Below are 24250 nucleotides of genomic sequence, written 5' to 3' on the forward strand. Positions count from 1 at the left end.
GTCCCCGGTATAGTGCTACCCCCTAGTCTAATTTTTAGCCTGGACCAGAACCTGCATCATCTTTGTAGCCTGGACCAGAACCTGCATCATTTTACCTGCATCATTAGCAGCGAATTCCAAATAAAATATGGCATTTGGAAGGCGACGAAAAAAATAATACAGAAGACGTAGAGAAAAATATACGAAATAAGGAAGAAGACATAAACATGGAAATGGAAAGATATGAAGAAGAAGAAGAAGAAGAAACATCGGACGAGGTAGGATTACCACACGAGGCAGGACCATCGCACGAAGTAGGATCATTGCACGAAGCAGGACCATCAAACGAGGCAGGATTATCAGAAGAAGCAGAACTTAGTTTTATAGAAGAGAAGAGGAAATTTTTAAGTATAATGGAAGATGGCCTAAGAAGTTCGCCAAGAACAATCCAACGCTGTTAATTATGGGAGAAGCATTGTTAAGATGTCTGGAAAACGAAGCACCTCAGATACAGAAAAACCATAGTTGAAAGTGCGACAGTAAAAAGACCAGATTCTGCCAAACATAATTAAAGAAAAAGAGAAACTAATTTCACACATAAAATTCATTTGAAAAGGTACAAAAAGATAGAGAATTTACAAAAAGACGACACCATTATGTAGAACCGGGGGTCGATCTTAATAATTATATAATTAATATTTGTACTCAATATTTTCTCGCGTTTAGATGAGGGTCTTTTAACCCTTTGCGGTCGGGGCCGCCCGATGAGCAAGCATCGCTGTGGACGGGAGGTATTTCGTGCGCGCAGTCAACAAAATATAGGGTGGGCCAATAACTATGTCCACTTTGAATATTCCCGTTATTTGTAATGTAGGAAGTAGAGACATTCAAATCGAACGACGCGACGGTTGGACTAAATACATACAAAATCCGATCTAACTGATCAGCGGTTGACCGCCGACAGTTAGAACCTGAAATGTAAACACGCGGAGAACGAGTGTGGATGAGTATGAGAGTGAGAAGAATACATTAGGACCAGGGTTCAAATCCTGTCGACTATAACGCGTTTTTTTTTAACTTCATTATGTTTTATCATTGCATATTTATATTATTAATTTCAATCGAAAATGCAGTTCAGAACTTCGTTGGTTGCATTATCATCCCCAATATAAACAGTCAATAAACAGTGATATCGGAGACGCTCTTGGGATCGAGGAAACTCTTGAGAACGCGACACAGTTTGAAAACGGCGGGTCACATTACTTACCATTCGTACTCGCAGTGATAAAGTTTGAATTTTCCTCTAATGATTAGTTTTAAATTCTTTTTCTTCAATGCATATAATGATAAGTACCGGTTTCATTTTGATAAAATATAGCAGGCCGCCGAAAATTATCGGAAAGCAGTAAAATATATCATCTCACAATTCCATTTAAAATATATAATCAACACGGATCAGACAGGTTGTCAGTATCAATCAACGTTCGAAAGGACAATAACATATAAGGGAGAAAAGACCGCACTTGTTCAAGAAAAGGTAGATGAACTTATGTCACATCACACAAACGTAATAGTAACTTGTTCGAAATCCGGAAAGTTAACACAAGATATTTATAAAGACTTCTTAAAATTTAATATATATGTCGGAGGCTGGTCGGAAGTATTTCCAAACGGTGCGTTCATTGCTCTGTTCACACGATCGGTTCACAATCACACGAACAAATTCCACCGCGGAAGCAGAACTCGATCACACTTTGAACAATACAAAATCTCGCAAAGGACTGAAAGACACGTTAACGAGTCCACGGGTCACTCAGAATATCTACGTCTTTGCTTTTATGTCTCTCCGATGCGTATCTGACTCCAAAAATGCGATGCGACTCCGTACGAGGTTACGAGAAGAATGCCACGAGCATTCAAACAAACAACGCAACGTCGATCGCTTCTTGATATTGCTCTGGAAACCGAGCATGGCTATTAGGAGCGTGTACAGAGATGTACACGACAACAAAAATACAGAAACTATTCTCAAAAATACAAAGACGCTATTCCGCCACCCGTGGTCACGTTCAACAGGGCTCCAGGCCATATTTCCACGGAACCCTATCTCGCATCTCTCTTTCCGCAATCCGCAAAGAAATAAAACAATAAAACAAATGTTATAAGAGAATATTACAACGAGCATTACACGTCGTTGCCATCGGGCTACGTCGCTGCGCCTCGCCCCGACATATATATTTAATATATAAATTACTATTACTATTTAATTACTATTAATTATCATTTAATATATAATAATAGTAAATAATCCTGTTGTTAGTAAATGTTGTAAAAGGAGACCGACACTGTGCAACATTGCGATGCGGAATCCTATGATCGTTAGATCACAAGCGGCCGATCGTTGTTCGGATGTTTCGGCCGGCCGAGCCTCGCGCGAGGCGTCATTTTGATTTTCAGTCTTTCGACAGTCGTCGTAGCAGAGACATCGTGTCACATGTATGCACTAAATGTAATTGTTACAATATACACTCATCGTTCAATGTTGTCTCCGATGACTTTCCTACCACTCCGCACCCCCTGTTATATTCCTATTTAACAACAGTAAAGAAATACATGTACTTGTAATTCAAAATGCAATTTTATGCGTGAAATTAATATAAAACATAATGAAATTAAAAAAATGCGTTAGTTGACAGGATTTGACCCTGGCAGCCCGGTTGAAAACTTGGCACGCTACCGTCGCGCCACACCGACTCTTGTAGCCTAGATAAAATACAGCATTACATAGGCAATAATGAAACTGTAATCGTCAATATCTGTAAAACTATTGGGTATCTGCCCCTATAATGGTATATATTCATGAACAGGAGAACGAGATCTATAAGTGTGCAATGTTTCAACCGAATCGGTGACCCTAAGGTCGTGGTCTCTCCTTGTTAGCTGGAACAGAGCGAGCGAGCGAGAGAGAGAGAGAGAGAGAGAGAGAGAGAGAGAGACATTTTTGTATTACATTATTCATTAATACATAGTTTTTAATGAACCTCGCATTGGACCTTCCTGACTCTACAGTAATAATATGAAAAAATGTTATGTGAATATAGAAAAATGTTGAATGAACTTTTTTACATTACAGGAGATACTCGAAGTGATCACCGTTTGCGTTAATGCAAAGCTGAAATTTTCATATCCGCTTCATCGCGTGCATATTTTACTGATTCTGTATTTATTAAAGTTGCAACCAGTTAGTCAATAACGCATATTATACAAATTGAGATTTCCGTGGTTAGTAAAGGTAGCTTCATCGGTGAACAGTATTGAAAAGAAAAATGTTTCATCGATTTGTATTTTGTGTAGAGCCCACTGACAAAATGCGACACGATTCATAAAATCCGTACCGTGTGATAGCCGACTCGCATTCAATCTGTCGGGAACTAATCTGCCGGTTATGAGCTACACATAAGTTCAGAAACAAGAAAACATGTACGTGATGCAGTGATATGAAGATTGCGCATGGTGACGCAAACGGTCACCACTTCGAGCACCTCCTGTAATGTAACAAAGTTTATTTTGCTACCACATTTGAGCTTGCATGACCTTCAATGACAGTTCGCCGGGCGGTGCGGTAAAACTTCCACTTGCAATTCTTTGATTTTTTCCTGAGTGAGTTTCCCGGCTGTATCGGGCCGGGCATTGTCAATTTGCATTTTCTGTGGGCTAAAGATGCCCTCTTTTTCAATAGTTCTGAATACAGCCGTTGTAATTGCTGACAATACAACTCAGCAGTAACTGTTTCTCCAGGTTTCAACAACTCAAAGTGAATTATGCCACGACAGTCCCACCAAATATCGCACAGTAACACCTTTCTGAGTGATAAGTTAGGTTTAGGGGTTGATATTGCGGTTTGATTTGCAGAAACCCATTGCTTGGAACGCTTTATGTTATCATAAAGACTCCATCGTTCATCTCCGGTAACGATTCTGCTAAGAGATGGATCTCTACGAAATCTGGATAGCAATCAAGTGCAAATTGATCGATGAATATTCTCGTTGGTCACAGATAATTGACGCGGTACCCATATTCCTTGCCTATACGCCTTTCCCATTTCGTGTAGTTGCCTTTTTCTAGTTGACCATGTGGACCCGAGGCTTCGCGATAATTCTTGCATACTTAATTTTGGATCAGCTTCCACTAGAGATTTTAGGGTGTCGTTATCAAATTCAACCGGTCGTCCACTTCGAGGCCTGTCAGATAGATCATAATCACCAGCAGCAAACCTTCTGAACCAACGTAGACACTTGTTCACCTTCAATACATCTCCATAAACATCGCAATTTTTTGTTGCTGTTACCGTTGCATTAAATCCCGCACGAAAATGAAAAGGTATGCAATGACGAATATGATCCTTGGAAGGACACTCGGCACTCGACCACAAAGGGTTAATCGTCTTAAAAAGCCGAAAATAATACAACAACATACCGACCATCGCATTACAAGAATTGTCAACATGTCGCCACAAACAAATATATTAATTATTCTTTCTCCCTACTCTATTACTACCTACGCTACGTTGTTCGCGAGCGGCCATATTACCCCACCTTGTGAAACCTATAAATAAGGCTCCAGGAAATATAACTGACTTAATCGTGGAATCAGACTCACCTAAAGCAAATCGTACATGTTTTTTTAACCGTGAAGCTTGCTTATATATGGTTACGAATTGAACTAATCTCGCGCGAAGTTTGTACTACATATAGTTTAGTGGATTGTTGAAAGTTGACTGGACATTGGTTAATAATGATGAAGCCGGTGGTAAGCGTGAAACAGGGAAAATTGCGGGGCACGTACGTCGAAAGTGCCCTAGGACTCCCTTACATCACCTTTCGAGGTATACCATTCGCAGCTCCTCCTATTGGAGAACTAAGATTTAAGGTAAATGATTTATTATACGCAGATTGCGCATCTTCGTGTAACATACAAATATTCTGCATCTGTTGCAAGCTACAGGACCCACTTAACGGGGTATTCTGGTTTTTAATTTTCAACAAATCTTTTTCTTTTGTATTTTCTTTAACCATCGACCGGTCACGCGGGGTTCCATAAATCCCAGGCTAATTTTAAACTATCATAATACTGTATTGCAATACTATTTTTGTTCTTAGGATCCAAAACTACCCGAGAAGTGGAAGGGTATAAAGGATACCACCGATGTTAGAGTAAACGTATGTCCACAAAGAAGAGAGAACCCACCTTACAATATCCAGGGTGATGAGGATTGTCTATACTTAAACGTGTATACCAGTTCCCTTACCGTGCCGAAACCAGTGATGTTCTGGGTCCATAACGGTGGATTTATTACAGGGGCTGGAACTTCTACAACTTGGGGGCCTGATTATATAATACCGAAAAATGTTGTTGTCGTTTCACCGAATTATAGATTGGGCTCTTTTGGTTGGTTCCATTTTGATTTTCGATTTGAATTTAGATTAGTTTCCATTTTTTATGAAACTTACCAATATATTTGTGAGATTTTTCCGATTAAAACGAGACTAAACATGACATAGTTCGGAGCATATTGGCTTGGACAATTAATGATTCAGTGATTAATGATTCAACTTTAATTTTCCGAACCGATGATATCTGAATTTTCGTTTTAAGGGAGGTTGACTACTAAGTAGAGAGTAGATGAAAATTTCAGGATTATTTTGTTCATAATTGTATGATCTAGGAATTCGTTAGTTAAATGAGACACATGAAAATTTCGTAATCTGCTATCCTAAATCGACATGTAAAAATGTTTACTGATTTGTCAAAGGTTTCTTAAACCTGGAGCACAAGGATGCGTCTGGCAATATGGGCTTGAAAGACTTGATTCTAGCTTTGAAATGGGTTACACAGAACATTGAAAATTTTGGTGGGGACCCTAATAATATTACGGTATTCGGGTGCAGCGCCGGTGCAGTCTTAGCTCACGCTATGGCAATATCACCATTGTCAAGAGGTAATTTTTCTACTTCTAAAACCGAATAAATAGTATAAAAACTCATCAAATCACTATGAATTTCACTTCTGATCGAATCGTTTTAGTAATATCGAAAGTAAACAACTCACACGTGACGAAAAAGTAAAGTTTTATAACAAATCTAGTCTAATCACTTTGTTATACAATTTCTACCCTCTTTTTCTATTAAGAATTCCACGTTATTAGTTGTGCCACGATCGATCGCCTACTTCAGTAAAAGTAGAAGATTCAAAGTAACAAGAAGAAGATTAAAAAATGATGTCAAACAGTTTTACTGAAAATGAATATTTATATCGACCTTTCTAAGAATATTAAAAAAAATTGTTAAAAGTGAGAATATGTAGATTTTCAAATTATTTTGAATAATGGGTTTACAGTTAAAAAATATACATTTCGTAAGACAGATATTGTTTCGAAAATTGGAACCCTTCTATTAGCTAATCCTATACTTTTCTTATTATTAGCATTATATTATTCTTAGTTTGTTATTAGTGTAATATAATAATCTGGTCTGATTCGTTGTGTTAGGGCTCTTCCACAAACTGATTTTACAAAGTGCAACAGTAACGTGTTCTCAGAGTATGACATCAAGTAAAAAAAGCTTTAGACTGGTATCAATCCTCGGCATAGACTCCACTGATCCCGAGGAAATACTACAGCGTTTGAGAAAATTACCTGCTACGGACATCATCGAGGCTCAGACTTCCTTACTAACGACTCATGTAAAAATTTGTTTACATCAGCACGATTTCGTATTATTATGCTGTTAAACGTTGCATATCATGATTCGTTTCTTGTCCTTTGTTATAGGAAGCATGCATGTACGATTTGAAGTTTGGACTTTGCATAGATACAGCATCTGAAAATCCAGCTCTTCCTGAGCCGATAGAAAAACTACTTTCAAATGATGTTAATTTGCCTATGATAATTGGACATCTGTCAGATGAATTTATTTTTTTTTTCAAAGGTAATTTTTATAAAAATGCAATTGACCTTCATTTACAAAAAAAAATGTTAGTAGTCTATGCACATTTATGATAACTGAATTTATGTACACATTAATATTTATTAGGTGTGCAAATTAATTTAAAGCCTTCACTAATTATTTAGATAGAAGATTCATGAATTATTTATAAGACGAAGTAAACGCGCGGAATGAGATTGAGATTATTTTCAATAGTGGAATATACATATTTTAATTGTTTGTGAACAGTTAAAAACTTCATGAAATGAAGAATGTGAATTAATGAATGTGAATTAATTTGTGTATTTAATGTATATATATATTTTAGTTGTATACTTCATCAGTGGTAACTTTTAATTGCAGTTTTTATTTTTCTTTAATATGAAATTATGAATATTTACATGTATAATTTCATATTGCTTCGGACGAAGTTCTTTTGTTAAGACGAAAGACTTGTTCCAAAACTTCTTCAAGGAAAAGGTTCATTAATTTTAAAGAATTTTAAAACTTCATGAAATTTTTCTAGAATAATCACTATATTCCTTATTTACAAGTTACAAGTTGCTCTTCTCTAGTTGAACTGTTTGTAAGGAAATCATTGTTTGCAATTAGTATAGATATTTTCCAAATGAAGAAAATTGTCCTTTGCAACTTTCTTTTTTGCTGCAGACAATAATAAAAAGAACATCGACACTTGGAACGAGTATTTCTCAAAGTATGTAGAGCTACTAGCATCGGAAAAAAAACTAGGATCTGAGGAAATAAAAGAATTTACAGAGACTGTCAAAGATCGTTATTTTAAAGAGCTACCAGTTGGCCAAGATAACATACGAGAAGTGTTAAACTTCATGCTTGACGTGTATCTAGTAATTCCCATTCAGCTGTTTTTGGAGGATCGACTGAAGAGGTCATCAGAGCCTACGTACTTTTATAAGTTTGGCTACGTTGGTAATCAAAAGTCGTTCACAGATCTCTTGATAAATCGATACATTTCCGGTAAGTGTACTTCCAAACTTTATTGTTTCATTTATATTCGACTATTCTCTTGGTCTCACTCCGATACATATACCCGACCCGCGTTATGTTTACACTCCTTGGCGACCGAGGCCACTCGAGTTTCGCTGTCCTTTTCCACGTTCGGCACTGCATCAAAGAGAATCGTGACTCCTCGAGTATAAACGACATCAAGACCCGTGTTGTTCACATACATCGGGAATTCACGGTGAATATATTTTTCGTATTGTGGCTCTACTAATTTGATCATCCATTTATGTTATCCGAATACACTGATGTCTGAAGCGATTATGTAGATTACACTGTCCAACACCAAAATTATTTTGCAATACCTGTTGGGTGATTCTTATACACTTTGTCATTCTAAAACCAAATCCGAAAGCAGAATTGCTCTATCACGCAACCTTTAGAAGTAGAATGCATTCTACAGACATTTCTGGTAAAGAAACCATTCACGGAAAGTATTTGGTTCCCTTAATATACGAGAAGGTTCAGAAAATATTGATTGACAGGTTGTGCGCGACGTGTTCGTAGTAGTAACTACTATGCGTAGTCTACGTTGCTACCACTCAAGCATGTCTTTGCTTATTATGCTTAATTACATAGAGAAAAAAAATTTTTCTCTTTTTTCGTCTTTTTGGGTGCCAATCATTACAAAAAAAGACGCGTTATATTCACATTTCATTGTGGAAATGCTTAATAAAGAAAATTGAATACAAAAACTTACCTATTTCTGACGTAAACAAATTTAAAAAAGTTTCCGCCTTGCTTGACGCTGGTTCCTGGTATACGGATTTTCAATAATAAGTGTCCAACAGTAATCAGCAAGCATCGCACATAAGTCTTTTCCTTCGTAAATAAATAAATAAATACATATTGAGTTGGAACGAAAGGTCGCAGTGTTTTTAAATTAAAATTCAAAGATAAAATTAACATATTTATTCATGGGCTTATTCAATAACCAATTTTCCATTCTCTTGTATTACTTTTTGCTATTATCGAGACAACCTATCATGTTATTACATAAACCTATGAATAAATATCTTAATTTTATGTTCGAATTTTAATGAGCCTTCGTTTCATGCGAATATATACAGGATGTTCATTTGAAAACTTTCCAGACGAATATCTCGAAAAATATGGAAGATATTAAAAAAGCGTAAAACACGTGTCCAAGAATTTCGAGGGGGAAAGAGGGGGGCGGTATCAGTTTTTTATTTGGGTGGCGTTTTCAAGGTCATTTGAAGGTCAACTTTGTTTCTTTAAATGGAAAGACCTACTTTCTGTATCATGAATCGATAGACTATCGAATTCTGAGTAAAACTGTACTGACCTCCATATGTCCTAAATCTAATAGTTAACGAGATATTATCGAAATAATTTTCTTTCTTCTTTGGATAATATCTCGTTAATTATTAGGTTTAGGACATATGAAGATCAACGCTTTTATACTCAGACTTTGGTACTCTAATCGATCTATGGTATAAAAAATGGGACATTCCATTTAAAAAAAACAAAGTATATTATGGGAACCAAGTAAATTCCTGCTAGATAAAGGATTTTTTGCATAAATACAAAAATAGAGCTTACAAAGTACCCGCGTCGGCACAATTTTCAAACTTTAACAACCATTTACAACTATTAGGAAGTACATAAAAATATAATTGGCTATGTATATGGAGATGTAGACGAGAGTCCCCTCTATCTCTTGACTCAAACTTGAACTTTCTCGCGTGTTTAGTTTTTACGTAACACGTCATTTTTTTTATCAAAATCATGCAATTTTACAAAAACCAATATTTTTCGAAAACCTGATAGAGCAATTCTGCTTTCGGATTTGGTTTTAGAATGACAAAGTGTATAACAATCACCCAACAGGTATTGCAAAACTCGAAAAAACTTTTATTTTGTTGGACAGTGTTATTGCAGATTATCAAAAATGTTTCAGGGGCTTCCCATTGCGACGAATTGGCGTATTTGTTCAACTTAGTTTCTTGTAAGTCTGAACAATGCGAGGCACCTGCGAGAGGAACAAAAGACCGAGCCGTAATGGAACGATTAACCACAATGTGGACCAACTTTGCTAAAACCGGGTGAGTTATTTATGAGATTTCAAATGATCGAAGAAGGCATCGAATATTCATTTGTTCAATATTTGCAATTCAGGAACCCAACTCCTACCCTCAATGGCGATATAAAGGTTCGTTGGGAACAGGCGACGAAGGATAAGATTTATTACTTAGAGATCGATGAAGAATGCAAGTTATCCGTCTGTCCACCACACGTGTTTACTGCATACGAAAAACAAAAAAAAAATTGAATTTAGTAAATGAATAGTAAAAAAGGCAAATAGTAAATAAAGGATAATCATACTATTATTCTGAACAACTTTTTCCTATACATATAACCGCTGCTCGGCCTTAGTTTCTAATAACAATAAATACAACTGATGTATATTGCTTTGCAATAATGACTACACTACATTTATTCAAACCTAATACCGTTTTAATTCTAACGTGTGCTTCAATGAACTTTGTTCATTCAAAAATTTCTGATGAAAACATTTTTATATTTCCAGTATTTGTGAAAAAAAAATTAGGAACCAATCGTTTTGACTGGTTCGGTAGTTCAAGTGTCAATTCTTGATTTTGTATGGTAAAAAAAAATTCGTCATATTTAAATAATTTAAGTTTTGGCAATTTGACTTTTGTGTCAATCGACAGATTTATTTTAACAATACTTGTTCTTAAGCAACGATGTGTGGAATCATTTTTCTTCGCAACATAATACATACTAAATAATAAAAATGGTGCTAATAATCTATAAAGCGTTATTTTATTTTAACCTATAATTCTCACATGAGGATTACGAGTTAGCTGTTTATTTTTGTAAATAAAATTGTGCAAATAAGAATCCTTCACAAACACGTATGATAAATCTTTTTAAAAAACGACCATTTTTGTTTTATTTTATAGACAAAAGGAATAATAATAACATTATTAAATTAAATATTAACATTGAATGTTCATACCTACCTACCTACCTATTCCTAGCTTCTACTTTGCAACATTCTACAATTTCTAGGCAAAATACTTGTGCAATTCCGTACGCAAATAATGTGGGTCGAATACTACACTTTTTGCCGCATTTTTCTTGCAATGTAAACATATTCCTGGAGTAGGAACAGACTCTCTACAATTAATAGAAACAAGAATTTACCGCGACATGAAAGTAGTTGCGTCGAATTAGTTCGAATGACGCCGGAGCACCGACGAGATATACATAAAGACTGCCAGCCCCCGTGTTAAACTGCGAGTCGCAAAGTGGGTGCCAGGTGGGTGCTGGGAGCGGTCGGTAACAGCCCCAATGTCGAGATACTCTCATCGGTTGTGGAACTAAGAACGTGGAACTATCACTGATCTCAAATGCCAACATCGCTAAACATGCCGCGTTCGCTACCTAAATAGAACATTTGTTCGTGAATTACGGAAGAAACGTCAGTGACATAGGCAATAAATAAACGTATAATGCGTAGAATGAAAATAATTATTTTTTATTGTATAATTTCATTACACTCTTATTGCCTTCTTATTTTCCATATTGTTCACCACTGTAATCATTATTTTATAATCGATAGTTTATAGGTGTAGTTAATTAATTTGGAACTTATTGCGATATTTATAAAATAATGATTATTCAACAAAGTATGTTCTGTAATAGTTATAGAATAAAACAAAGAATAAATACAATATTCAAGTAATGACAAAATTCAATCGTTCTTACTGTGATCCGTAGTAAAAACAGAAAATTAATTTTTTTATTTATTTAACCGATAATACCACTTCTAATGCCTGACTGCATTGACTGCAATTATTCAAGTAGAGGTAGTAACGAAATAAAAGTGTTAAGTAATGAAACTAACTTTCGACGGCTCTTATCCATATAATGCTATTTGGTGGGAGTATTATTGCTATTTGTACAAACGCACAGATACACAGATTCTTATATCCAGCAATGCACGTTGTTTTTTTCTCCGTCAACCGATTTCGATGAAATTTTCTGTATGTGTATCACTACCATAGATGTACAAAACACATATTTTAAGTTTTTATTGCGAATTTAAATAAAAAAGTTTTGAAAAGTGTCCAAGTCATTTTATGTTTTAATTATAATTGTAATGTTTGCTATTTTTTATACCTTATAGTATTGTTTCTTTACATTTTATATTTTTTATATATTATAAGCAATAAACTTTATGTGTAATCAATAATTGTATTGTTAAATTTCATTTTCTGTGAGTAATTGTCAATACTCACAGAAATATTACAAATTCGGCAATTTGTCCGCACTGTGCAACGCGGCGAAAAGCGAGCAGCCGAACTCGAGGCGAGAAGGACTCTCCCCGTCTCTTTCTTTTCATACGCTGTCCTTCTTCGCGCCCGAAACTTCAATCGTTCATAACACAAGTAAATATCATCGGAATTATATCATATTTGGTTTCATTTTAATCAGAAAAATGCCACGAAAAAGTTTCATAAAAAAATAACGAAAAATAAAGAAGTTTTGTAATTGAATTAGTAGTCTTCTGGTCTCACACCGATATAGCCGACAATGTGTGGCCCACTCCTCGGCGACGGCGGTTCTCGAGTTTCGCTGTCCGCTTCTCCGTGCAACATTATATCGGAGACGGATATTCTCTCCGTTTGAATGCCAGTGATTTTGGTGTGCTATAGGCAGAGTTGAGCAAAATATTTATCTAAATAAAAATTTCGAATAACGAATAAAAGATAAAAAAATTTGTATTCGTTATTAGAAGGTTCGAATAAAAAAAGTATCTTTATTCGACGAGTATCGGATAAATAATTTTATTCGACGAGAATTTATCCGACGAATAAAGATAATTTTTTTTATTCGAAGCGGATTTATTCGAACTTCGAATAATTTTTTCATCTTTTATCTGTATCTTTTATTCGAAGGCTTCGAATATATCTTCGAATAACTTTTGCCGAGCGCCGAGCTTCAAAGACCCAGCGACGACAGACGAAATACAATGTAAGCGAATGGAGAATCGCGCACGTATGAAAGTTCAAACTTTTAGATTTTTCAATATATCCTCATGAAATTGTGACGAGCGAATGGAGGGGATTTTCCTGATGAAAATAAGGTCAAATTCGAGTGTAATCGAACAAGTTTCACTGATACGTAATGTTACGATAAAAATTACAATCTCATTAAAGACAGTCCAAATGATGTCGTGTTTGCACTCATTTTGATCGGAACAAGCTCTACAACTCATTCGTCTTAACAATATTCTTCTGATTAAAAACATAAAAGCATAAATTGCCAATAATGCTCGATTCTCCATCTGCTTACATTGTAGGCTGTTGGTCGGTGAACGATAATTTACTGTAATAGCGACCTTACAATAATCTTATACTTTTTGTCAAAATTTCATTTTCTATTTAAATTAGTTTGTTATTGAAACTCATTAATAGTTTTAAATAGTACTTGAAATATTTTAAATGATATTGAAATATGGGAATATTACAATTTGAAATATTTCGTCGTTAAATAGCCTAGTCGCACGAGGTAGTAAAAAATGCCCTTCAACATTTTTGAATGGCCGTTGCGCCATACGATTTTTGGTCAACTTTTTCCAATTAATTAACATTTGATAATCGATATGGTTCCGTGATGATTCACCTTCTCACCGACGAGAATCTCCTTAGCGGCCTTCTGCACCGACGAGATGCTGTCGTTGGCATTCTGTTTCTTACTCCAGGCAAAATCTATCCTAGAGAGCGGTAGAAAACACCGTATTGTAGGGTTGATCGAGATATAACACTCGCGGCGAATATCTGAAGCCTCGGGAGGGATAGCGAGGCACGTAGCCTACTCTACGTTATGGTTATAGGTTAAGGAACCACGTGGTTGGATTACGAAAGATGAACACCTGGTTTCGTTTCTACGAGAACCCGTGAACACGGTTTATTGCACAGTCCGAGAAGGACTAGAATTATAAAAGAGCCCGACTGTATTTACTGAGCTAACGCGTCCGATCGCTTCGAGAGATAAGCGAAAAGAGAGCGAATTTCGTCTCGCACGCGCGTTGTTCGCATGGCCGACACGAGAGTGGAAACTCGCATGATCGGAGCGGCCTAGGGGAAAAGGCGACGGTGGCGCCATACACCCTACAGTATTTTTCGAGCGACACATTCTACCGTAAGGCTGGCAGTCTTTCTAGATATCTCGTCGGTGGCCCGGTTCTGTGCCATGCTAAAGCGGCGATGTCACGAAAGTGGGAACGCCGAAACCCCGGGCGTGAGCACTCTCCTATCCTCTCTGGCTTTATTAATAAAAAAAAAAAAGAATTACATGCCACAAAACCTGCCTTCGCCACAAAATGCGCCACTATCATCCTCAACAGGACAAATGATTCTTGCCGGAATTTGTATTATCTCTTACGGCAAAAGTAGTAAGAATCATGAGCATTAATGTAAAAATAAATATAAAATTCATCTTAAATATGTAAAAACATTCATTTTATACGACTAAAACAATAATAATATTTCTCAAGGTCTCTGGGAACAGTATGAATTTCCCTATGGTCTACTCAATTTTCAGTTTTTTGGAAATCTTGCGAGAATGAACTACCATTCGCAGCCCTCTGTTGAAACATGCAGGAACGAATGTTGTTAAATTTTAGCCCCCTTGAAGCGAATATTTTTAAAGATCGATCCAAGGCGATTCCTGGGTCAGTTTAGACCCCTATGCGAATTTTTGTAAATACATTTTGGGAACCTCCTGAGGCGAATTAATTTATCTTTTTATCAGCAAATAATCGTCGGTTTAAGCGAGCCATCATAAAACTAAGAAATTAATTGAACTTTTCGCAAGACCAACTCAAAATAAACACAGACATCGTTCGAGGGTTGATGTGCAGTCGATATGCGTTAAATAAGTTTGCAACAATTTACAAACAAACGGTATAAATTGTTCCGTGATCCAGCTAGGGCGCGATATGTGACTTTTACATTTTATTTTTCGAATTATTTGTTTGGCTTTTCGAATGTAAATAAAATACTTCTTATATTTGTTTAATGATTTATTTATAATTACAAGTGTGTATCTATGCGTTAGTAGAATATATATATTCCCATTTTTTTTCTATCTGCACTTGAAATCTAATTTTGAAGTACTCTTATCTTTCAATGAGATTGTTATCTTTAGAATCTCTTCAATTAGATTTTCTGTTCACTTCTGTCATCCTTTTCTATTTGTACTTATTTAATAGAAACTAACATTTCATTAGAAATTACAAAATAAATGGTAAGCAATGTGTGTACATTCGAATTTCTTCTTTCTAGTGGCATGACTAACTTGGTATTTGGCGTAGGTATAGGATTATTCCTTATTTTTATTCTGTGGGCACTGGCTCTGTTCGTATTTATTATTACATTACGTGTAGAAAGGAAAATCGGAGCAATTGCTATATTAATTGTGAGCATATGTACAATTATTCTAGTCGCTTTACCTAGAGCGACGGAAAGATCTATCTCTACTGAGAAAAAGGTATGTGAATGATCATTTTGTAACATAATAAAAATTATGTAACTAACACTATAAATCCTACATAATTATGTAATTATATCAAGACCAACTTTCTTTTCCAGACATATGATCATTTATTTGTTTGGCGTATTCTGTTGCTTGTGCTATTAACTATATCATCTATCGTTGGATTGATAGGATATGCTAAATTTGCCCTAACAGAATCTATTAGGCCAATTAGAATAACTAGTTGGGTATCTTAACTGCTCATAGTAAGTATCTTCTTCACTGTAATTTCTATGTAAACTGGATTAAACATTTTTTCTCTTTTCTATATATATTTCAGGATATTTTAATAAAATAGGAATGTTAGCAAATTTAATTGTTGCTGACTAAAAGAAGGAAAGCACTTTGACCTCATCAGTGAATAATTAATTAGTGCAGACAATACTTGTAACATTAGAAGATGTTGCGCCATCCTAATAAGCTTTCATCGATGTTAGTGCGTAGTGTTTCTCTGTCTCAACAGCAGAAGAAACAATTTGAGATAAATAGCAATCAAGAGTTTACTAGCAAGGTAATACATAATTCGGTACCAGTTATTGTGAATTTCCATGCCGATTGGTGCCAGCCTTGTAGGATACTTACGCCCAAGTTAATAGATCTCATAAAGCCACTGGATAATTTAGATCTAGCCATTGTCAATCTAGATCTAAATCCAGGCCTAGTAGACAGGTTCGAAGTAAAAGCTGTACCTGCTGTTGTAGTCTTTTCAAGCGGATTAGTTATTGATAAATTTATAGGTCTAATTGATATTGAGAGTATAGAAAATTTAATATACAAACTAACGCATCAAAATGCAACGCCCCCCGCTTCGAATTCTAAAGGTGACTGGAGAAAAACTTAAATGACGGGAATACCATTGATGTATATTGTATAAATTATTCTAATAAGTTAAATTAAATGTATTTTCGAGATTTATATTACCTTATGATATTTTTCTAAAAATTATCTCTCACAAAAGTTTGGACAAAATCCGTTTGTGTAATTTCAGTATGGATCATTTTACTTCTCCATACAGATTTTTATACAAAAATGTTAAATGTTTATTTAATTCAAAATAGCGAATACTATAGATAATCATTGTATACGAATTTTACTCAAGGCCATGTTCTCCGAAATTTCAAGGTTATCGATATATATTTAAATGGTACCCAAGGCCACACGAAGGTCATTTAGTCGGTCTTGACTGCGATTATTATTTAATGACGATGAAAATATATGTTACTACTTTTAAAATATGTCAATGACTTCGAAGTCTCGAAAACCATGACCTTCAAAGAACAATTGAGATATTTGTATACTTTATCTCCTGATTCTGGGAACAATAAGATGCAATAAACAATCTTTCAATGTACTAAAATATGTATTGTTTAAATATATTTTATAGCCGCTTTTTATCAGTAGCAAAGCTTTGTTTACCATTACCAATTTTCGTAAATTTATTTGAATGTTACATCATGCATCGGTTTTTATTACAATTTTTTAAAAATTTTTCTTTGGTTTCTTTTTAAAGCCTAAATACATTTCTATAATTATAAACTTCCTACACCAGGCTACATTCTATGGTGCAATTTATCAATCATACTAATATACATATGTGCAATAGAAAATTAATTTGTAAAAATTGAACAAGCTACAAAGATTTTTGCATATATGGATTTTCAATACTTCGCTTATTCAGCGGTCAGTTTGAAATGTATTTTAAAAGAACTCTCTAATTTCGAATATTCCAATTAGATCAAGATTATTATCTTTTCCTATTTATAAGAAATATTCAAAAACACAACGTCAATAAGAATTTTAAACATTCTTTAAGAATAACTTCGCAAAACTTGAAAATTAGCCTGAATATTTCGATCGTCACGTGTTTCTTACCACTTCCAATCAGTTCGCACATGAACTTATTTTAGTATACTTCGATCTAATTGTTAGTTCGTTAAATATTTTGCAGCCGCGAAATGTTATGCACTGTTTTATGCACAATTCGATCCACATCCAATTAGAAATACGATGATAAAGGAACAGTGACTGTTTGGTAAGGGCGCAAGACCACAGAGTACACGAAAATTTCGCGTTAGAATACAGGTTAGATTTCGGCGAACAGTCCAAAGTGTATTTTTAATTTCTTTTACTACGCAGATTTTATTTTTCATATACACGGATGCTCGTAAATGAAGTAGATGATACTCGTTATTCCATTGATCGGTGGATCAACGTGTATCTTAATAGCAGAAAGAGTATTTAAAGACGTAAAATATTCTGTTGCAATTCCTATACACAGAGTGTACACATCAGTTTGTCAGAATTTATAAATATCACGATAGATATAAGTGACATAACGTCAATCGGCGAAAAATGCAAATACTAGCATAATTTGTACATGGTATTACCCAATATCAAGTTAAATTTCTTTCATACTCATATTTCACAAATTGTAACATTTTGATTATAGTTTAAGGATAGAGTTAGTATAAAAATATTTAATGCTAATGTTCCATTGAATTTTTTTAGAAGATTCGGAGTAAAGAAGATATTCAAAGTTACAACTCGTTTCAATATCGTGACAAAGGACAGTTCAATGACTAAAGACAAGAAGGTTTCATTATATTATGTTAAATGTTACATAGTACTTACTACATGTGATAGTTCTATTATAATTAATCACATGTATACATATCGCACACACAATAAGAACCTAGAACATATATCAATTTTTATCTCGTTGAAAACACAGAAACCATACAAATCAAATGTTTAGTATTTTAATAGCTGCTTAATTATTACCATTATATTAAAGTTTATTTTTATTATTTAGTTTTCACTTAGCTTACATTTAATTTCTGTTGTTCTACAGAGAAATTTCAAGTTGTATTACACTACTGCTTCACATAAGTGTTCCTATATAAATATTTATTTGGCAATATATTGTATATAAAGTCAATTTTCCATTAAACCTTGTAGATCAGTGTCGTTATTAGAAAGTATTTAACTGTTGCTTTTTTTATGATTTCAGTTGATCCTGCATGCTGTGCACTGCAACAACGTCCTGCCTAACGTATTGCACCATATTTTTCTTACTTTGCTAAACCTGTTGTGTACACGATAAACATATAAGGGAATCATGGCTGTCTACATCAATCGTACAATGTCCATGATTGGGGGAGACAGCTATATGCGATCAACAGATATACGAACTGACAATTCTCCTCTTCAGATTTTCGTTAAGGCCAAAAAAAAGATCAATGACATATTTGTGGAGATAGAAGATTATGTGCAGGACACCGTTAGATTTATGAAATGTAAAGAATATTTCACAATTTTGTCAGTACTTTTTCGATACAAACAAGGTAATTGCAAATAACTTGTACAATTGCTTTTACAGCACTCCAAAAAGAAGATAACATTGTCACGCCCGAAGAAGCTGCAAAGATCGCCAGCTATGTTGAAAAGGTTAAAGGGATTAGGGATGTACTTAAGCGGGATCACATGAAAGTTGCTTTCTTTGGAAGGTGTGAAATTATTAGAGATGTGCGAAAACCTGAACATTTTATTGCATCGGGTCGAGACGAGTCGGATTCTCGAAAATTTCGGGATTCTCAAATGTATCGGGGTTCCCGAGAATATTCGAGACTCCCGATATACTCGAGAACCCTTATATGCTCGGGAATCCCGTAATTTTCGAGAACCCGTCCCGATCTCGTATAAAATTCTCGAGCCAACATTTGTGGGTTCACGCGCACCTCTAGAAATTATACATGGAGTGGTACTTACAAGGAAGTTTGCGCCAAATATCACGCATGTTTCAGGACCAGCAACGGAAAGAGTACAGTTATCAATGCAATGTTACGTGATAAGATTCTACCAAGTGGCATAGGGCACACGACAAACTGTTTCCTACAAGTCGAAGGATCGGATAACGGAGACGCATATCTGATTACCGAGGGATCGACCGAGAAGCAGCCAGTTCAATCAGTCGGACAATTGGGTCATGCTCTGTGCAAAGAGAAACTATGCGAGAGCCACTTAGTTAGGATATTTTGGCCAAAAGACAAATGTTTATTGTTACGAGATGATGTAGTATTTGTTGACAGTCCTGGGGTGGATGTAACACCGAATCTAGACGAATGGATCGATAAACACTGTCTGGATGCAGATGTTTTTGTCTTGGTAGCTAATGCTGAGTCTACTTTAATGGTTACTGTAAGTAGTTCAGGTAATTAGATGTATATTAGATTGGTGCAAAAGTTTGTGCCCTATTTTGTATTAAGATACAGTTAGGAATCGGGCAGGAATTTTTGCACTGACCTAATATAAGGCATGTATTATAAGCATAGAATACATAATAACAATAGTAATTACAGGAAAAAAACTTTTTCCATAAAGTGTCTACAAAATTATCGAAACCGAATATCTTCATATTAAATAATCGATGGGACGCGTCTGCTTCAGAACCAGAATTCTTCGAGCAGGTATATCTTACATTAAATTTGTATTTCATAATGTATTGAATTATTTGAAAAGCTACAGTTGAAAGTAATTTTTCAATAACGAACTAAATCTCGTGCAAAATGGAATTCATTAAAGCTGGTACTACATATTAACGCTATGGTTGCGGTAATTTTTCGTATGTAAATTATGTTATTTGCTATTTACAAGGATATGTTTAAAGTACAGATTCAGTAAAATATTAGCTGTATGCAGTGGCAGCTTTACTTAAGTAACTCATGTAATAACCCATTTATCTCTTAGCTGGTCAGGGAGCAGAAAGAGGTAAGTTGCTCTATTTGACTTTACTAATTATACCGAAGTTATAAATTTCATTTCGTTGTCATTAATCATTACTAGATTGCGGATTTTATGCATTTATGGGAAATATGAGTAGCTGAAATTTGAAACATTGGAAAGATTAAAGGGATTTTAGATTATTGATATATTATTTTCGACCTACTAGAATTGTTCAAGAAGGAAATAACTTCTTAAGATTTTTATTTTGCATAAAGATCCGCAGTTAAATTATAACTAAAATTCGTGATGCACTTTGCAATATGTTCATTGTGCACCAAAATCCGTTGCATGGAACAATTTAGGGAGTCTTACAGCTTTTTGCTTTTTACATTGTGCTCGACGTTCTGCCGTGTAAGTCCATGCTTATTCGAGGTCCATGTCTGTGTAGGTGAGGGCACAGCACCAAGAAAGGGCCGTTGACTTTCTGTCGAAAGAGTTGAAAGTTTACTCGCCCAAAGATGCCGAAGAACGGGTTTTCTTCATTTCGGCGAAGGAAACGCTTCAAGCCCGTTTGCAGGAGCAGCGTGGCCAGCCAGCTCACAGTAAGACCTACGAATTTGCTCTCGACGATCGTACGTATATTTAATAACAAATGAGATTTTATTGCAGACGGTGCATTAGCCGAAGGATTCCAAAATCGGTATTTCGAGTTTCAAGATTTCGAACGAAAATTCGAGGAATGCATCTCAAAGTCCGCTGTTAAAACCAAATTCGAACAGCATTCTCAACGTGGGAAACACATCGCGACCGAAATACGACAAGCACTGGACGAGATATTGAAGCAAGCTCAGAGGACTAAGACGGAACAGTTGAACATTCAAAAGGAGGTTCATGACAAATTAAATTACACGGAGAAGCAGCTGATGGCGTTGACCCACGAAATGAAGATCAAGATTCATCATATGGTGGAGGACGTAGAACAGAGGGTGTCTAAAGCTCTGAGCGAAGAGATCCATAGATTGGGGGTGCTCATTGACGAATTTAATGTTCCGTTTCATACGGACCCGTTAGTGCTAAATATATACAAACGGGAACTCCACACGCACGTGGAGAATGGCTTAGGTTCTAACTTAAAAGCGAGACTTAGCACCGCGTTGGCAATGAACATCGAGAACTCGCAGAGAGAGATGACGGAACAAATGGCAACCTTATTGCCGGACACTAAACGTCAAATGTCGTTGAACATTTTGCCGAGAAGAGAGCCGTTCGAGATTTTGTATAGACTAAATTGTGACAATTTATGCGCAGACTTCCACGAAGACCTAGAATTCCGATTCTCTTGGGGGATTACAGCTATAATCAGTAGATTCGCTGGGAAACAGAGTCCCAAATTTGCCATTGCAAATTACACGCAGGATGTAAGTAAATCGCGCTGCTGCATAATGTATGACATATATGCATATAAGCATATTTCCAGATACCACCCGCGATCATGTCTCCCGCAGAAAGTGTGGACTCTATGAAGTTCGTATCAACTACTCCAAACTTTCCAGCGAGGTCTGACGACTGGTCATTAGCTACGAAAATAGCAGTGGCATCTATATCGTCTCAGGGTACTATGGGCGGTCTAATAGTTGCTGGTTTTGTAAGCTCATTTTTCCAAATAATTTTCCTAACATTATATAGTTCCGTTCTATTGGACTATTCCGTTTTAGATGTTGAAAACCATCGGTTGGAGACTTATAGCTGTAGTTGGTAGTATATATGGTGCTCTGTATCTTTACGAACGATTAACATGGACAAACGCGGCGAAGGAACGTGAATTCAAACGTCAGTACGTGTCTCACGCTACAAAGAAATTGAAATTGATCGTGGATCTCACATCCGCAAATTGTAGTCATCAAGTGCAACAGTGAGTCCTGTTTTGTCTTGTTTTGTTTTTTTTTTTTCATTAATTTTGAATATCTGGATTGATGATTGCAATGTCTTTTTTTTATGAATTTAGGGAGCTATCCAGCACTTTTGCACGTCTGTGCCATTTAGTAGATGAAACGACGTCCGAAATGGGCAGCGATATAACGAAAATAGCAAGTACGATACGAATACTCGAGGAAGCAACAAATAGCGCAAAAGTATTACGAAATAAGGCCAACTATTTAACAAATGAACTCGACTTGTTCGACGCAGCGTATTTAAAATCGTTGAATTAATTATTGAGACGTTAATTAGGAAGTGATACGAAGATTCAGAGATCGGTGTTGGAAACATCGTAAACTGTTTCGGAAAATGTGTCCTCGTATGCTACAGTAATTAAAACCACCCGATATTGTATAATGATCATGAAACATTTGACGCGTTTTCCTGAGCAACAACTTGTGCATACAGAGGGAATGTTTTTACAAAAAATGAAACTCTAGTCTTAGTACAAGCAACCAGAAAGTTATCTAAAATTCATCGTTCCGTACTTTTAATGAAATTTGTATAAACCGGTGATTTCTATTTTTTGTTTTTAGAGGAGCTAATAGAAGTCTTAGACGCATAAACTAATCACGAATTTTCTAATTGATTTTTTATTTTTAATCGTTTATACCATCGGCGAATCAGTGCCATTGGCAAAGAAACCATCTTTTTTTTGGAAAACTCAAGTGCGAACTTTTTTACAAGAGTGTCGGATCCGAAACGCATAAACGATTGATTTCTACAAGAATATATTATAACAAAGTTGAACGAGTCTCATTTATCTAGTGAATGAAATAATACCGCTATTAGATTTATTAGATTATATTTATAAAAGAGCTTATGTTACTATATTAATAAACGGTTGTTTGTTGAATAAGAATTTAATTGGCGAATCATTGTCCTAATTCGTTTGTACAATTCACTTGAAGGTTACACGAAGGTCATCGAATCTTGCAGAGACCTGGACTATCGCATGAAACTAATAAAAATATATGTAGTTCCACGTACAAAAACATTGATGACTTTGAACTGTAAAAGAATGTGACCTTCATCTTATTTTCATGTGATATCTTTTCCTACATCGATGACAAGATATTCGTGGCGCTCCAAGCTAATAGGGACACCCTGTATACACAGCATAGTTGTATTGAGCGTTTAACCAGAAAACGCGAGGTTCATAAAAAATGTGATTGTTCATGAAATGGCTCGAGTATGTAACTACGCGCAGTTGAAAAGTTACAACAATGTAACCCGACTATTCAGCACAGTAAGTTCACTATTTGTAATGTTGGCCGACGTTTCAACAATCTAACTATATATTCATGTTATTTATCTCGAGCAGAAAATAGTTCCTAACCTAAAACCCCCGATGCAAGCTGACATAATAGGGCCTCCCGATCCGGTCTCGAATCTGCGACCGATAATATTCGCGAAACCAAAGAATGAGACACACCTCGAAAGGAAATACAGAGAAACCAGAGAAGCGACTCAAATTTGGAATCAAAACTTTTGGACGCGACATAATACCTGTTTCATAGAAGTACAGCTCTCAAATCTTTTATGAGATTCTTATGAGAAAAATGTGTATTTTAGAATGTTAAATGTATTATAGGAACGTAAGCGATTTCAAGAGAAGCTGAAGTCTCAGGGAAAGACTTCGATCACAGCGGATGACATGTCAGTATTTTATAAACAATTTTTAGACAGAAACTGGAGGACCCACTTGAACTATAATATCGCCTGGTACAGGAGAAACGTTGAGTTACTGTTACTTGAGATCAGGGTAAGAGTGTCCAAGCTGAAGTTCAAATAAAGCTTGGTGTGCTTGTGTTTGACCAGAGACCACACAACGTCGCAATATGTGTATTTGTAATATAAATTTACATCTATAGTGTATTATTAGAAGTGTCTATAAAATATATACATCATAATGTATTTATCGACAGAAATCTATTAAGCTTAAATTATTCAAGCCT

At 35.5% G+C, this 24250-nt stretch overlaps 3 protein-coding genes, 1 long non-coding RNA gene and 1 pseudogene across 8 annotated transcripts in view; 4 read left to right on the forward strand and 1 right to left on the reverse strand.

Moving 5' to 3' along the window:
• Window positions 1-16985, forward strand: part of LOC143356528 (thioredoxin pseudogene) — a 129714-nt pseudogene extending 112729 nt beyond the window's left edge. Inside the window, exons 2-3 of the transcript XR_013082688.1 lie at window positions 15650-15799; window positions 15874-16985. The product of XR_013082688.1 is annotated as a thioredoxin pseudogene (transcript). The remainder of the gene's footprint in view (window positions 1-15649; window positions 15800-15873) is intronic.
• On the forward strand, window positions 4642-10428 carry LOC143356522 (juvenile hormone esterase-like). Its single transcript, XM_076792278.1, has 8 exons — window positions 4642-4908; window positions 5139-5427; window positions 5792-5977; window positions 6527-6720; window positions 6809-6965; window positions 7632-7958; window positions 9925-10069; window positions 10143-10428. Exons 1-8 carry the CDS (start codon window positions 4774-4776, stop codon window positions 10294-10296), a joined length of 1587 nt encoding a protein of 528 aa, XP_076648393.1. The 5' UTR covers window positions 4642-4773; the 3' UTR covers window positions 10297-10428.
• LOC143356324 (uncharacterized) lies at window positions 11509-14026 on the reverse strand. The gene is made up of 2 exons (XR_013082653.1): window positions 13680-14026; window positions 11509-12703 (listed from the first exon to the last, which is right to left on the reverse strand). It is a non-coding gene; the product is annotated as an uncharacterized LOC143356324 (long non-coding RNA).
• A 480-nt stretch (window positions 16986-17465) lies between the features above and the next one.
• On the forward strand, window positions 17466-23154 carry Marf (Mitochondrial assembly regulatory factor). 4 transcript variants are annotated; one of them, XM_076792271.1, is made up of 12 exons: window positions 17467-17625; window positions 18102-18186; window positions 18604-18889; window positions 18973-19099; window positions 19397-19790; window positions 19952-20059; window positions 20340-20360; window positions 20764-20917; window positions 20985-21733; window positions 21793-21960; window positions 22031-22227; window positions 22321-23154. In XM_076792271.1, the coding sequence occupies exons 3-12, from the start codon at window positions 18712-18714 to the stop codon at window positions 22523-22525; spliced, it is 2301 nt and encodes a 766-aa protein (XP_076648386.1). In that variant the 5' UTR covers window positions 17467-17625; window positions 18102-18186; window positions 18604-18711; the 3' UTR covers window positions 22526-23154. The 4 variants fall into 4 exon arrangements, with proteins under 4 accessions (XP_076648384.1, XP_076648387.1, XP_076648386.1 ...); XM_076792269.1 differs by lacking the exon at window positions 18102-18186 and having other exon boundaries at window positions 17466-17625; XM_076792270.1 differs by lacking the exon at window positions 18102-18186 and having other exon boundaries at window positions 17468-17675.
• Window positions 23155-23305: 151 nt separating this feature from the next.
• Coa8 (Cytochrome c oxidase assembly factor 8) lies at window positions 23306-24223 on the forward strand. Its single transcript, XM_076792284.1, has 3 exons — window positions 23306-23541; window positions 23617-23814; window positions 23887-24223. The coding sequence occupies exons 1-3, from the start codon at window positions 23476-23478 to the stop codon at window positions 24085-24087; spliced, it is 465 nt and encodes a 154-aa protein (XP_076648399.1). The 5' UTR covers window positions 23306-23475; the 3' UTR covers window positions 24088-24223.
• Window positions 24224-24250: the final 27 nt, after the last annotated feature.

Source organism: Halictus rubicundus, chromosome 8 (assembly GCF_050948215.1).
Source record: "Halictus rubicundus isolate RS-2024b chromosome 8, iyHalRubi1_principal, whole genome shotgun sequence".
Lineage (NCBI taxonomy): Eukaryota > Metazoa > Arthropoda > Insecta > Hymenoptera > Halictidae > Halictus > Halictus rubicundus.

What these genes read in the sequence shown, in the direction of transcription:
- LOC143356522 (XM_076792278.1), top strand. Translation starts at nt 4,774, where the DNA reads ATGATGAAGCCGGTGGTAAGCGTGAAACAGGGAAAATTGCGGGGCACG. An exon ending in GATAAATCGATACATTTCCG is followed by an intron (nt 7,959 to 9,924) that starts GTAAGTGTACTT and finishes AAAATGTTTCAG; the next exon opens with GGGCTTCCCATTGCGACGAA. An exon ending in ACCAACTTTGCTAAAACCGG is followed by an intron (nt 10,070 to 10,142) that starts GTGAGTTATTTA and finishes TTTGCAATTCAG; the next exon opens with GAACCCAACTCCTACCCTCA.
- Marf (XM_076792269.1), top strand. Translation starts at nt 18,712, where the DNA reads ATGGCTGTCTACATCAATCGTACAATGTCCATGATTGGGGGAGACAGC. An exon ending in AACCAGAATTCTTCGAGCAG is followed by an intron (nt 20,060 to 20,339) that starts GTATATCTTACA and finishes TTTATCTCTTAG; the next exon opens with CTGGTCAGGGAGCAGAAAGA. An exon ending in TGGTCAGGGAGCAGAAAGAG is followed by an intron (nt 20,361 to 20,763) that starts GTAAGTTGCTCT and finishes ATGTCTGTGTAG; the next exon opens with GTGAGGGCACAGCACCAAGA.
- Coa8 (XM_076792284.1), top strand. Translation starts at nt 23,476, where the DNA reads ATGGCTCGAGTATGTAACTACGCGCAGTTGAAAAGTTACAACAATGTA. An exon ending in TAACCCGACTATTCAGCACA is followed by an intron (nt 23,542 to 23,616) that starts GTAAGTTCACTA and finishes TATCTCGAGCAG; the next exon opens with AAAATAGTTCCTAACCTAAA. An exon ending in ATAATACCTGTTTCATAGAA is followed by an intron (nt 23,815 to 23,886) that starts GTACAGCTCTCA and finishes AATGTATTATAG; the next exon opens with GAACGTAAGCGATTTCAAGA.